This window comes from Mixophyes fleayi, chromosome 6 (assembly GCF_038048845.1).
Source record: "Mixophyes fleayi isolate aMixFle1 chromosome 6, aMixFle1.hap1, whole genome shotgun sequence".
Taxonomy (NCBI): Eukaryota; Metazoa; Chordata; class Amphibia; order Anura; family Limnodynastidae; genus Mixophyes; species Mixophyes fleayi.
In genome coordinates, this window is record NC_134407.1 from 11,030,405 (window position 1) to 11,045,317 (window position 14,913).

Genomic DNA, 14,913 nt, shown 5'->3' on the forward strand with positions numbered 1-14,913 from the left:
CTCGTATTGTTTACACAGTGCCTCTGAGGAAATTGTGGATCACGGTGAAACGCGTCAGCCAAGGTGTCATCTAATTACTACGATTACGACTTCTTCATCTCCGTCTCTGCCCACAGAAATCTGTACCTCTGTTATTGAAACGTACATTTTGTTCTGGACTATTCTTTTGGAAAAGCCCTACTATTTACACAGTACTGTGGGTAATTCAACACATGATATTGCAGATTGAGTGCACTGTAAACCTTTCTGTGCGGACTTACACAGCGATTGGAATGCTTATTTCATTATTGACCGTAGTCCTTCTCTGCAATTGGCTCTGTGAGTCTCTGGCATTCAAGAACTAGTTTCGATGTAAGTGGATGCAGATGTGATTACTATGAGTCCTCTTCCGATAGCTTCATATATTTCATCAGCCCTTATATACTACGAGACCATTGTTTTAAGATTCTGCATTTGACCTCATCTGCTAATATGTTTTTTTTCTACCATTTCACAGAGGTTGCATTGGACTAATAAGATGTTTATCATCGATAATTACCTCTGAGGGCTCGTAAGCTGGAATTGAGTTCATTTAAGTTGGATCATAGATTTCATCTACATCCGGGCTCCATGTTGGATATATCCCATTTGTATTTATATTATTCACTGTTGATACATTGTTCAATATTGATTCATATGTACTGACCCGCGGTTCTAATTTTGATACAAGTTATATTTTGTCCTATACAGCACTTCTGCTGTTCTGCATATATTTGCATCAGGATTCTCTTTGGGATATCTGCTCGTAGCTAGCGAACATATTTTCAGATGATGTATTGCTACTTGTGTTATTTTTGATATGTTTTAATAAATATTGGTTTTTATTTTTAGGCAATTGTGTTACCAGCGCTGTTATTTTGTGTTTTATACTACATCTGCCTCATGGGTTGGATTTAGGTCAGGCCATGGTGATGTTTCTACAGAATCTGTAAAAGACCATGTTTATTTAACAGTGTATATGTGTTTTATATATTTGTAACAATACAATGAAACTTCAGAACTGTCCCGGATCTGAATTAGTGTTATATTTTATACACAATTCTGTTGCAGACTTTACACAGCAAGAAACTTTATTAACAAATCAAATAAACATTAGTCACATAATAATTTGCTAACTTTGGAAAGAGACACAAAACAGCACTATGAGGCTCACTGGCCATTTTTAGTTGCAGTGTTTGGTTGGTGTTACTTGTGTTGATATTTATGCTTAGTGTTGATTTGTTGTTGCCTCTGTGTAAGTGGTTATATGTTCCCTCTGTGTGACTCATTGATGTTTATGTTCATTGTGAGCTTTTGATGAGGTTATTTCAAAGCCTCCGGGCTCCCTGTGTCACTGTGCATCACTGGAAGCACAGAAATAGACCCCCTGATCTTTGGCTGCCGGAGTCTTGATCTTTAGGCTGCTGTGTTTGTCTCCTCTTGTTCTACCCATCTCGTAGCCAGTTTTGTAGCCGTCTTCATAGTCGGGCTTTTGCTCTTTCAGCATATAAGCGATAAGCTTCAGCCCCTGACCCTTGCCTTGATAGTACCAATACATCCAGTCATGGTTTGTTGTCACCTGTTCACAGTCCAGTACAACCTCCGATCCAATTTTCTGTACAATGAATGGGGGACTTTGAGTGATGGTGACGGTCTGAGCCAGACCTGCAGAGAAACAACGACTATTACACATATCCAATGAGAAGTTATATTACTCAGACACTACATATAATTACCACCTGCTGAATGATCAAGACAGGGTCCTTAGCAGAAAGGGCCTCTCTTATAATATTCTGGATGTTTCATCAGTAAACCAGTTAAAGAGGAATCCAATCTAACTCCATCATGCACACCGTGTATTATGCTAAGTCCTTTCTCTCTCCCCTAATACTTACAATCTGGGATAATAAGACAGAGGAGTAACTTCAGTATACAGGACATGGTGACTGTGCTGCTCCACGATCTGTGACACCAACCACTATCGGAGACAGGAAGTCAATGGTCACACCTGGGAGGGAAGCAGTGTTAACCCCTTTTAGAACAAACGTCATAAATTACAGATTTGGTAGAATAACCAAACCATCTATTAAAAATCCCTCTTGGTTGTACAACCTAAAATTTCCCATCTGATTAAATATGGGCATTGGGGCTTTTATCGGTGTGATCCAGGTAGAAGTCAATTAGGATTTGTGTGTTCCTTATTGTTTTAACATATGTTATATAATTGAGAATGTCCAGTCAATAATGTGTTTTAAACAAAAATGCTCTTCCCTAGATTAGGGGCCTGATTCATTAAGGATCTTAACTTAAGAAACTTCTTATTTAAGTCTCCTGGACAAAACCATGTTACAATGCAAGGGGTGAAAATTAGTTTTCTGTTTTGCACACAAGTTAAATACTGGCTGTTTTTTCATGTAGCACACAAATACTTGATAGCTTATTTGTACACTGAAATGTAAAGTTGATATTTGTGTGCTACATTAAAAAATAGTCAGTATTTAACTTATGTGCAAAACAGAAAACTAATTTGCACCCCTTTTGCATTGTAACATGGTTTTGTCCAGGAGACTTAAATAAGAAGTTTCTTAAATTAAAATCCTTAATGAATCAGGCCCTAGGTCTATAATACACAGGTCACACTGGGAAGTAAGACTGGGTACACACTACAGAAAATTTCTACAGATGCGATATCGTTAACCATATTTTACCAACGACTGAAAGTCCCGACCAGCTGCCGATTCATGTGTACACACTATACACGCTTTACTGTCAGATCTGTGCTCTTCATCTGTCATAACCATCAGGTGAAAAGATTGTGACTCTTCACACTACATAGAGATCTCTGGACATTGCTGGTCCTGAGTGCTTACACACTGCAGGATTGGCATAAAATTGTTTCATCGTTGAAAGAGACTTTTAGTCTGGTTTAAAAATCAAATGAAATGATACGATGGGCTTTGGATCGCTCATCGATGGAGCGTACACATATATTTGGCCGAACGGTTGTTTATCATGTTAATGGGCTGATAATCTGCTGAAAACACTGTAGTGTGTACCCAAACTAACAGGATTTGTGTCTGTGCAGTTGGATGCTCATTTGGGCAGATAAACGTAATCTTTTGTTGGAAGAACACCCTTGATTTGTGCAGGTAATAAAAAATGTCTTACAACCAATTATTACCGATCCTTCCGATGCGAATATAGTTATTGGTGCAATGAAACTTGTTTTTCTTATATGTGAGTTTTTTTGAGCAATGTTCTGCAGACTGACAGGAAATACCCTGTACTAGGACCTGCTACTCAAGTTTTCTACATAGTAGTCAGTGATGCCCCCGTGTGGACACAAGGTGACATTGCAGAGCATGTTATTTCTGTACCAGATTCTCCTCTTTGGAATCTGGTTATCTGTGATCACACGGCAGATACAATAGCCTAAGGTTCTGTTAGCATGACTATTAGTAGTCCAGACTACTATACTCATATATGCACACTGCATGTGATACAGAGCTGTGTACATCATCATCATCATTTATTTATATAGCGCCACTAATTCCGCAGCGCTGAACAGAGAACTCATTCACATCAGTCCCTGCATCACAGATAAGACCATGGTCGGGAATTTAACTCATGACCCCAGATCTGTGAGGCAGAAGTGCTAACCAATTAGCCACCGTGCTGCCCACACAGTACTGCAACCTTGCCTAATTTATCTTACACCCTCATTACAACACACTGATGGGTGCAAAACACAATTGTTTACTGTGCTTTTCATTAGCACCATTGCCTATCTAGGTGTAGAGATACACAAGTAATTCAATTGGTTGCCAACCAGGATATTTGTTAAAGCACTAGAATGGAGATGAGATTGTAACCAAAGAGCCCTACATTTCCCCTGCCCCTCCACTTTGCAAGATTCACAAATACAATCGTTTAGAATTAAGATCAAAGTAAGATAAATGTAGCAAATTTTATCCTTGGCAAAATCATGCTGAACTGCAGGGGGGCATAATTATAATGTGCGTACAGATTTAGAGTTTTGAAGGGGCATGTCCTAGCTCAACTCTGAATTGCAGTATAGAAATGTACAATATTTGTGCGCTACATGCAAGAGCAGACAGTATTTTCCCTTCATGCAAAAATAAATTAATAATGCATTTCCACCTATTGCATTGCAACATGGTTTGTCAAGGAGCAAATGTGAACCCTTCTCTGCTTTGCTCCTAACTCAGAATGAATGTGCTATGTACCATTATAGGAGTAAAATTACATTGATTCAATACAAGGAGATATTTAGAGAAAAGTAGATTATATAAAACTGTAGTAGTCATTACACCGACTACCACTAAGCCGATACCACTTACCCCGACAACAATTACCCAACCGCCTTTTTTCCTACACACTTGTAAGGCTGAATGTTTATTAAAGTGATTTGCAAGAATTCGGATGAGATAACAGGGCGACAGCTGTAAATGGCGTCGCTTAAACCCAACAGTATTTTTTCTGCTCTTAAAGGGATAATTTAAGGAGGCACCACCTCTATAATTTAAAAACCTTACTAAAAGACATTGTGGACCCGGCGCATCCTTAAATTATCCCTTTAAGAGCAGAAATAATACTGTTGGGTCTAAGTGATGTCACTCAATTTGTGCCAGGACACTTAGTTGTCCACCAAAATACATGGGGCAAAATGACGCCATTTGCACCAGTCAATAGAAGGAATTGGGTGAATAAGGGGGTCCCATCTATACTGCAAGAAGACTTGAATTTTTCAGGGATTCGGGCTGGAAAATGAGAGCAAATCACTGATTCACCGGTGAAAACTGTGATTTATCAAAAGCCTTTAATGCTTATTTTATTTCAGATTCCCGGTGCAATAAAATTATCAGGATTAATTGGAACTGAATCCTTTACTATTTTGTCAACCTCAGTGTAATATTAATTATAGACTGAAAAACACTTCATGTTATAGGGGGGATATCCCAGATTTTAGTTTCAAACATTTGCTTGTTTGCTATTTATTGTTTCATTTCATTTGTGCTCAGTGTGACTGGTTGATGTTACTCAGTGTCTTAGTGTAGAGTGACTGCTGATGTTATCACTGGTTGATGCAGGCCGGATTTACCGCTAGGCAACCTAGGCACCTGCCTAGGGCCTAGCGGCTCTGGGGGGGCACAGCTGGGGGGGACAGGAGTAATTTTAAAAAAAATGAAAAAAAAAATAAATTCGGCCCCTCCCCGACTCGCGGCACCCCCCCCCCCCCCCCCGACTCGTGGGGGGGGGGGGGGTGCCGCGAGTCGGGGGAGGGGGGGTGCAGCGAATCGGAGGAGGGGGGGTCGGGTGCCGCGAATCGGGTCCTGGCAGCCTCTTCTCCTCTCAGTGATAGAGAGAGGAGGAGAGGCTGCCGGGACCCGACGAGCGATCACGTGACTTTCTCTTTTTTTTTTTTTTTCATCTGGACTGACGGAGGAGGAGCAGCGCGCAATAGAAAGGTAAGTAAAACAAGGGACAGAAGTGGTGATGGTGAGGGGGCACAGAAGTGGTGATGGTGATGGGCACAGAGGTGGTGAAGGGGCACAGAAGTGGTGATGGTGAAAGGGCACAGAAGTGGTGATGGTGAAGGGGCACAGAAGTGGTGATGGGCACAGAGGTGGTGAAGGGCACAGAGATGGTGATTGGCACAGAAGTGGTGATGGTGGAGGGCACAGAGGTGGTGATGGTGAAGGGCACAGAGATAGTGATTGGCACAGAAGTGGTGATGGTGATTGGCACAGAAGTGGTGATGGGCACAGAGGTGGTGATGGTGAAGGGCACAGAGGTGGTGATGGTGAAGGGGCACAGAATTGGTGATGGTGATTGGCACAGAGGTTTTGATGGTGAAGGGCACAGAGGTGGTGATGGTGAAGAGGCACAGAGGTGGTGATGGTGATTGGCACAGAAGTGGTGATGGTGAAGGGCACAGAGGTGGTAATGGCCACAGAGGTGGTGATGGTGATTGGCACAGTGGTGGTGATGGTGATTGGCACAGAGGTGGTGATGGTGATGGGCACAGAGGTGATGGTGAAAGGGCACATGTGATATTGTGAAGGGGCAAAAGTGACAATGAAGGGGCACAGTGTGATGATAGAGGGACAAAAGTGACAAGAGCACATACTTGGATTTATGCGTATTATTTTTGCAAACAACTTAAGTAAGTATTTCTGCCCTGACTTCAATATTTATTATGTTGTTTTGACCCAACTACTTAAAAAAACGGGACTGCTTGGTAATTATTTAGGGGTGCCTTTTTCTGCAGCAGGGTGGCCTTGCTCTTTACACATGTTAGGTACGCCCCCAAAGATGCAAGCCACGCCCTCACCTCCTTTGGCGGCGTGCCGGCGCTGCGCGGCGGCACATGCTTTCATATCTACTTAACTATAGGGGTATATGGTAGGCATGCGGCGGCACATGCTTTCACTTCTACGTAACTATAGGGGTATATGGTAGGCTGCAAAAATATAGTGCTATGGATTGTTGCAGGGAGGGGCCCCAAAAACAGTATCCTGCCTAGGGCCCTATGAGGTCTAAATCCGGCTCTGGGTTGATGAGGTTATTTCAAAGCCTCCAGGCTGTTTTGTGTCACTGTGCAGCACTGGAAGCACAGAAATAGACCCCTCGATCCTGGGCTGTCAGAGACTTGACTCTCAGGTAGCTGTGCTTGTCTCCTCTTGTTCTACCAACCTCATAGACATCTTTGTAACTTCCCTCGTAGTTGGGCTCCTGTCCCCTGATTAGGTAGGCAATAAGCTTTAGTCCCTGGTCACCTCTTTGGTGGTACCAATACATGTATCCATGATCTGTTGTCACCTGGTCACAGTCTATATAAGCCTCAGAGCCCGTTGTGTTTATAATGAGTGAGGGGCTTTGAGTGATGGTGACTTCCTGAGCCAGACCTGGAGATACAACGGTCATTACACATTTCTTATCAGTAGTTACATTACATATAAATATATATATATATAATAATTTAAATCTGATCATGGTGACCAGCGTTCCACGTGATCTAGCTGCACCCCAATGTCTGCTGTGCTCTCCTGGCTCCTGCTGACCCACTGTTCTATCTTACAGGTTGAGCATTATCTATCGACGCTGGAATCGAGAGGAAGAAGAGCAATCACAGCAGACATCGGGCGACTCACCGAATCATGTGGAACTTCAGAGCCCAGGACAGTAATCTTCTGGAATTGGGTTTAGCTGATGTTATTCCACCAAAAGATGAGTTTTAAGTTTTGGGTTAATCTCTCATTGAAGGAAGACTTTATTATAACCATATAACACAAATGTACTGTTAGAGGAGCACATGCTAAAGTGTTCACTCCCTCTCCTAATACTTACAGGCTGGGAGAAGAAGACAGACAAGAAACCTCCGTATAGAGGACATGGTGACAATGCTGCTTCATAGGCTGAGACACCATCAATATTGGAGACAGGAAGTCACATGACCCACCTATAGGAGCAGCTGTATTAACCCTTTACTGGCCTTAAGGCACATTTAATAATTCAGTATTATTATTATTATAGAATGTAATATTATTTACACAGTGTCACGATAAAATGTTTTATACTTAACATATTTATTGTGGTTGAGGCACCGTTTTTTCATATATTGGAGTGGAATTCTGTTGGGGCAGTACCAATTTTGGGTGTCTGTCCTGCTAAGTCAAGAGTTTGAGCACATGGCTGTTTGCGCAGTGTATTGCGTGATTTCCTTCTTCGCACACTCGCAGAAAACCCGAAAGCACCTACGTCTATGTAGATTTGCACATATCCACACTTGCGTTAAGATTACTGGTGGACCGGATTCATTCCCCAGAGGGCGGTCATCTGGACCTGTGGCAGATAAAGGTTCTTTATTTGGAATCTGGTACACATATTACCTCTAGGGTATCGAGTAAAAGGGAGCACCCACCATTATATATTTATAGTATCGCACTATGATTGGTTCTTGGTTCCTACTGTGATCTGTAGTTTTGGACCTCTACACACTGTTGTTGACACAGATCCACTAGTGTAACATTTTATATGTTCGATACGTTTAAGCGCTATAACTGGGTGCAAGGTGCAGGTGTAACAAAGGTAATACACTATTGCTGGTATATTCTGTTACTCCTGGTACATGTTTTGGGATCCTTGATGACGTTCTGAGTAAATGTGTGAGGACCAAAATCTGATACGCTCATCAATCAAAAAGATATCTGGTACGCATAATATATACCACCATATTTATAGGTCTTCTTGTTCCCTATAATAAAACACTAAGAGGCTCCCTGCCTTCTTTTCTTTCTTTCTATATATACATATATTGTTGCACCAGGTCAAACCCCTTCATTTCTGATTGTACCAGCAACAACCTGTATTTGCTGTGCATAAAATGCTGTGTCTTATGTTTGTTTGATGAACGGCTGGTGTGTGATCTCAGCAGCAGTTACTCTACTTTGAGCTGTGGTTACCTGCAAGTTACACAATAAACAGGATGTCAGCTTATGCACCAAGAGACTGGTTTAGAGTTAGGTATTAGGAACAGCAATCCAAGTTGCAATGCAAGAGGTGCATATGGATACATGTGGGGCAAATACTGCTGCTCTTAAATGCTGCATCCACTTACTGGCCAACTCTATTTTTACACTGTATTGTTTTTAGTTTGGGCTAGGATGTGCCCCTCTCACAACTCCAAATCAGGTATCTTTATACAGAAATCCTTAGCATGGAAGTAAGTTGGTATAGACTGTATGCGATGATACAGACACCAGCGTCACTGCAACATTTGGGGGCAGAGCTCAGCCTCTCTGAGTTTAAGCACCAGCAGGGGCTATGAGAGCTTCATGTGGAAACCAGAGTCTCTTTAAGATGGTTTTCCATCATCTTTCCGGGGACCCGAGACCATAAAGCGCTTTTATTTTACGTTGCTAGGGTTTCATATCAGGACAAGGGGCCTTGATCTACTCCTTTGAGGCTAGCTGATATGCCAATATATCACTATTATCATTGACATAGAATTGTATGGAGTGGGACAGCTTTGTCTCGCGAGTTGGAAATTTGGGAGATATGTGTCGTTCATCACTGGTCTGCATGGCAGGGTAGAGGTGAACGGGTTCTGCAAATGGTAATTGGAGGGAAAGGGAATTTGGGGCAGCCTAACACTTCCTTGTTACCATGCCCCCGTTGTAACTGTTCTGCTGCCGGAGAGACAAATGTTGGGGAGGTATGCAGGTATGTGAGGAATGGACTGGGCTGCCAGACTCCTAATGACTGATCCCCTTCCTCACATGTGGCAGACCTTCACCCTGTGGATTAGAGATGCTCAGGCTCAGTTCCTCGAAAACCGAACACACCAGAACTTAGGGGATCCGAGTACCGAGCCGAGCCGGTACTTTCGCGCGCCCTCGGAATCGAAAACGAGGCAAAACGTCATCATTACGTCACCGGATCTCGCAATTTTTGGATTCCTTTTTAAGATCCAAAATAACGGTGGGTGGGAGGGAGGGCGGTCCCAAGGACAATTCCATCTTGCACCATTTTTCTTTTCTGCCACTGCTGTGTGCTAATGTGTCCTAGATGTGGTAGGAACTGCCGTGTGTTTGTGTTATTGCTCTGTCGCTTACCATCCAGCCAGATCGCTGCAGTATTTGCCCGAAAGTGTATGAAAATAATATTGTGATCTGTGAGGTGGTCAAAATTGACTGCAAATGACTTGAAATTAGTGTTATTGAGGTTAATAATAATGTAGGAACAAAAAAACAGCAAAATTATGTGATTTTAGCATATTTTTTAAATTTTTCTATAAAATACAGATCCAAAGCCAAAACCAAAACTAAAACACACCAGGGCGGTTTTGCCAAAACCAAAACCAAAACACGAAGTTAATCCAGATCCAAAACCAAAACCAGGGGTCAGTGAACATCTCTAGTGATAACAGAAACATGGCTCACGCAATCAGACACTGCCTCACCTGCAATCCTTTCACATGGTGGTCTCCATTCGTTCATCCTGTGTGAACCCCACCAGCCACCGTACATTTTATCCCCAATATATAGAGCAACAATTCTAGTCTCGCGCATGCGTTACATAGAAGAAGAAGGGGCACATTACTGTAATCCCTTGGAAGGGATTCTATCTGACTGTAGAATTAATGTCACCTTCTGGTAATATAGAAACTAGAATACAGTAAATTATTATTTAAATTGAAATTTGGACAGCATATTTTATGATTTGTTAAAATTAAGTAGTAAATAGTATATTTATCTATATTTCTTTTTTTAATGAAGCCTGTGGTGTGGGGCTTCTAATCACTTAGTGCTGTGCAGAAAAACCAGTGCTGGCGGCTTGGGACTTTGGACCCTCCCTAAAGGGAAAGGGCCCCATTCCTCCCCATCCCCGGAGCCATAAGGCCCCTTATGGGGCAAGGGTCGGTAGTACATGTATTGGAGCACAAAGCATTTTTCTATAACTGTTGAACAGCAACTACAGTAGTACAATGAAACATTAGTCAGAACAGCTGCAGGGAACAGAATATTCTGAATCACTTTCTCGATGTGTGGTAAGAGTCCCCCAAGTGGCCAGAACTGGTACTACCTGAAAATAAATTAGGATTTTGGGATATAACATTATGGTAATGAGAGATTAAAAGGTAGCACGTAAATTGCTGGTGCATTGTGTGATTTTGTCTGATGTCTCTTACAAGCCCATATAAGATGTTCACTCACTATCCCATATTGGATGTTATTATGCAAGAAACCATTTTGTGAGTCAGCCTAATATTCACATATCTACCAACAGTTCTGATTTTGATGGGATTGTCCCAAATTGCAGACCCCAAGTGGAAAGGGGTTTATCACAAAATGGGTTTGGGTCTCGTTGGGCAGATCTGGGTGGGGTTCTGTTAGGGGATATTTTGTCCCAATGTTGTAGTTTCAATGTTCTGAGATACACTCTTGAGAATGCAGCCTAAGAACCAAAAACATAACTGAGCTGCAAGGCGCTAAGTGGATAGACTGGATTTTCATGACTATGGTTGCTTCAACTTCATACTTTGGATTATGTATCCAGTACAATGTCAGGGCATAGATAAAGGCAGCGCCCCCTAGGGGAACAAAAGGCCGGTACAGTGTGTGATGTTGTTTTTGATATATCCACCCAAGAATTTATCTACAGTGAGTCGCAGGCAACAGATTATAAGGAGAATAAATATGAACACAGAGTAATTAATTTAATGCTAATTTTCTTGCAGAAAAAAATCAAAATGATTGGATTCCATCTCGCTGGTAGGTTTAATTACCATCAATGTGCAACGTTGTGTTTTATAGACTGTTTCATAATGTCAGGAGTGTACGTTGGCAGGTCAGTCCCTGCGTATGCAGCAGAATGGCCCTAGAACTGGTCATTGTACATTGTGTACACTCCTGTTGTGCATAGTTTTGAATAGGTAAATATTTAGTTTTCTATTTTGCCCCATGAACATCGTTACCTTATAGAATTGTCTTTATATGACCACAGCGTGCAGTACATGTAACCTGCTCTGTCTCAACTGTTGGATGTAGGTCAGGACTCTGTGATATTTGTATCTGTGAAAGACCAAATGTATGTATGTATTTATATATCTATAACATTCTACAGCTCTTTAGAACTTCTCTGGCACTGCATAAGTGTTACTAAATTTGTAGTATACAATTCTGTTACAGACTTTAGACAAAGCAAATAAAAAAAGTTACATAATAATTGGCAGACTTCAGAAAGAGACATGAAACAGAACGATGAAGCTCATTGGCTATGTTTATTTGCAGTGTTTGGTTGGTGTTACTTTTGTTGATATTTATGGCTAGTGTTGCTTTATGGTTTCATCAGTGTAATTGTTATATGTTCCCTCTGTGTGACTGTTTATATGCAATGTAAGTGTTTGATGAGGTTATTTCAAAGCCTCCAGGCTCTCTGTGTCACTGTGCATCACTGGAAGCACAGAAATAGACCCCCTGATGCTGGGCTGTCAGAGACTTGATCTTTAGGTCGCTGTGTTTGTCTCCTCTTGTTCTGCCAATTTCGTAGCCAGTTTTGTAGCCGTCTTCATAGGTGGGCTGCTGATCTCCTCTTATCATATAGGCCATAAGCTTCAGCCCCTGACCCTTGCCTTGATAGTACCAATACATCATATTATGGTTTGTTGTCACCTGTTCACAGTCCAGTACAGCCGTGGAGCCAGTTGTGTTTACAATGAATGGGGGACTTTGAGTGATGGTGACGGTCTGAGCCAGACCTGCAGAGAGACAACGACTATTACACATATCTAATCAGAAGTTATATTACTCAGACATTACATACAATAAACACTTGCAGAATGTAAAGATTCTGAGCAGACACAGTCTCACGTATCACTTCCTGAGGGTTCATCAGTAAATAAATTAGGAGAACATAATCTAACTCTGAAATACGCACATTGTAGTGTTAGTTATACACTAAATCCCTTTCTCTCTCCCCTAATACTTACAATTGGGGATAATAAGACAAAGGAGTAACTTCAGCATATAGCACATGGTGACTCTACTGTTCCTGGGTCTGTCTCACCAAACACAGTCGGAGACAGGAAGTCAATTGTCACCCCTGTAAGGGAAGCTGTGTTAACCCTTTTTAGGACAAATTTCATTTAATATGTACTTCCTCTCTGTCATTAAATTACAGGTTCGCTAACATAACACCCCACCAGCTATCGGAAATCTCTTCCGGTTGCACAACCTAAAATCTAATCTGATTAAGTGTCTGCTTTAGGACTTTTATCAGAGTGAGCCAATCAGAATTGTGAGTCTCCTTATTGTTTTTACACTTTACATGATTGACAACGCCCAGTTAAAAATGTATTTTAAAAAAATATATACCCTGCCCCCAGAGTAGGTCTATAATACACAGGGCACACTGGGAAGTAGCAGGACTTGTGTCTCTGTATTGGCTTGGGTGGGCCCCATTTTTCTGAAGCTTAGCCTGGGACTGGAGTTTTCAGCTCCCTATAAGGAGGAGCCTCCAACATAAAGGGAAGGATGGTGGCCCATAATTGCCCCCAAAATGTGAAAAGTGTGTAAAATAAATAAATATTTAAGTGCCTTGTAGCCCCCAGCCTTTCAGCCAGAAATATAAAAACAGTTCTTGCACCTGGCCAAAAGCCTACGGCAAAGAAAATGTGTAGATGCTTAAAATCAAAAGTACTTCAGAGCAAAATGCCTTACAATGTACACATGATTACTCCATCGCCAGTGCATTCCCGCTGAGGCTGAACCCAGGGGCACATACCACCTTGGGCTTCAAGCAACTGGCCTCAAGGCCAGAGTTGCAGGTGATGGCCCATTGACTACATGGGAAACCCCACTGTGTACATAGACATCTACACCTGATCTTAGACAAAAGGCCCGGAAGCAACCCATGACAAAATAAAATTTAAATAAAGTGTTGGGAGTTTCCATTTTTAGCTTCCAACATTTGTTTATTTTTATGTTGTCTGTTTGTAATTTATTGTTTCATTTCATTTGTGCTTGGTGTGACTGGTTGATGTTACTCAGTGTCTTAGTTTTAGAGTGACTGCTGATGTTATCACTGGTTGATGAGGTTATTTCAAAGCCTCCCGGCTGTTTTGTGTCACTGTGCAGCACTGGAAGCACAGAAATAGACCCCCCGATTCTGGGCTGTCAGAGACTTGACTCTCAGGTAGCTGTGCTTGTCTCCTCTTGTTCTGCCAACCTCATAGACATCTTTGTAACTTCCCTCATAGATGGCCTCCTGTCCCCTGATTAGGTAGGCAATAAGCTTTAGTCCCTGGTCACCTATTTGGTGGTACCAATACATGTATCCATGATCTGCTGTCACCTGGTCACAGTCTATATAAGCCTCGGAGCCTGTTGTGTTGATAAGGAGTGAGGGGCTTTGGGTGATGGTGACTTCCTGAGCCAGACCTGCAGATACAACGGTCAGTACACATTTCTTATCGATAGTTGCAGTTTACTTATTGGAGATTACTGAAAATAAACAATTAGTGACTCTGACATACTTGATTCCCTCTATACATAAATTAAAGCTAATTTTTTGTCCAAAACTGAAAATTCAAGTTTTGGATGGAATATAATAAATTAAAGCCCATCCCAGAGATTTCTGTCCCGATGTCCAGTGTTCCACACGATTCAGCTGGTCCCCAATGTCTGCTGCGTTCTTCTTGCTTCTGGTGACCGAGCCTTTTACCATACAGGCAGAGTGTGATCCATCGACCGCGCAGAGCAGTGTAGGGAGCGCACCAGACATCGGGGGACTTGATGGATCATGTGGAGCTCCACAGCCCAGGTAAGTAATCTTCTGGAATTGGATTTAACTGATGATAATCCACTGCAATCTGAATTCTCAGTTTAGGGTTGAGTCATCATTGAAGGAAGACTTTATTCTAACTATATAACACACATGTACTGTTAGAGGAGCACATGCTAAAGAGTTCACTCCCTCTCCTAATACTTACAGGCTGGGAGAAGAAGACAGACAAGAAACCTCCGTATAGGGGACATGGTGACAATGCTGCTTCATAGGCTGAGACACCATCAATATTGGAGACAGGAAGTCACATGACCCACCTATAGGAGCAGCTGTATTAACCCTTTACTGGCCATCAGGCACATTTAACTATACAGAATCAGAATGTTGTAAACAATGTTTTTGTGAATTGTTCATTGAAGTATTTACATTCAAAATGAACACTATTGTATTTCCTTTGTTAAAATGCTTATTTTAATATTAAAATATGGATGTGATATTTGACACTCTTAATAGATACACAACCTTAAAGTACAATCTACTAATTCATTCGCTAGCATTGTTTTTCATCACAATACAATAACAATT

The 14,913-nt window shown here is 41.7% G+C and overlaps 1 long non-coding RNA gene and 1 gene segment (V, D, J or C); both read right to left on the reverse strand.

Annotated features, from left to right (window-relative positions):
* Positions 1–1,091: 1,091 nt before the first annotated feature.
* LOC142160172 (T cell receptor beta variable 6-1-like) lies at positions 1,092–7,462 on the reverse strand. The segment is given in 2 exon segments: positions 1,092–1,683; positions 7,390–7,462. Coding segments are annotated over 2 exon segments (360 nt in total).
* Positions 7,463–11,805: 4,343 nt separating this feature from the next.
* LOC142160174 (uncharacterized) lies at positions 11,806–12,688 on the reverse strand. The gene is made up of 2 exons (XR_012693087.1): positions 12,533–12,688; positions 11,806–12,301 (listed from the first exon to the last, which is right to left on the reverse strand). It is a non-coding gene; the product is annotated as an uncharacterized LOC142160174 (long non-coding RNA).
* Positions 12,689–14,913: the final 2,225 nt, after the last annotated feature.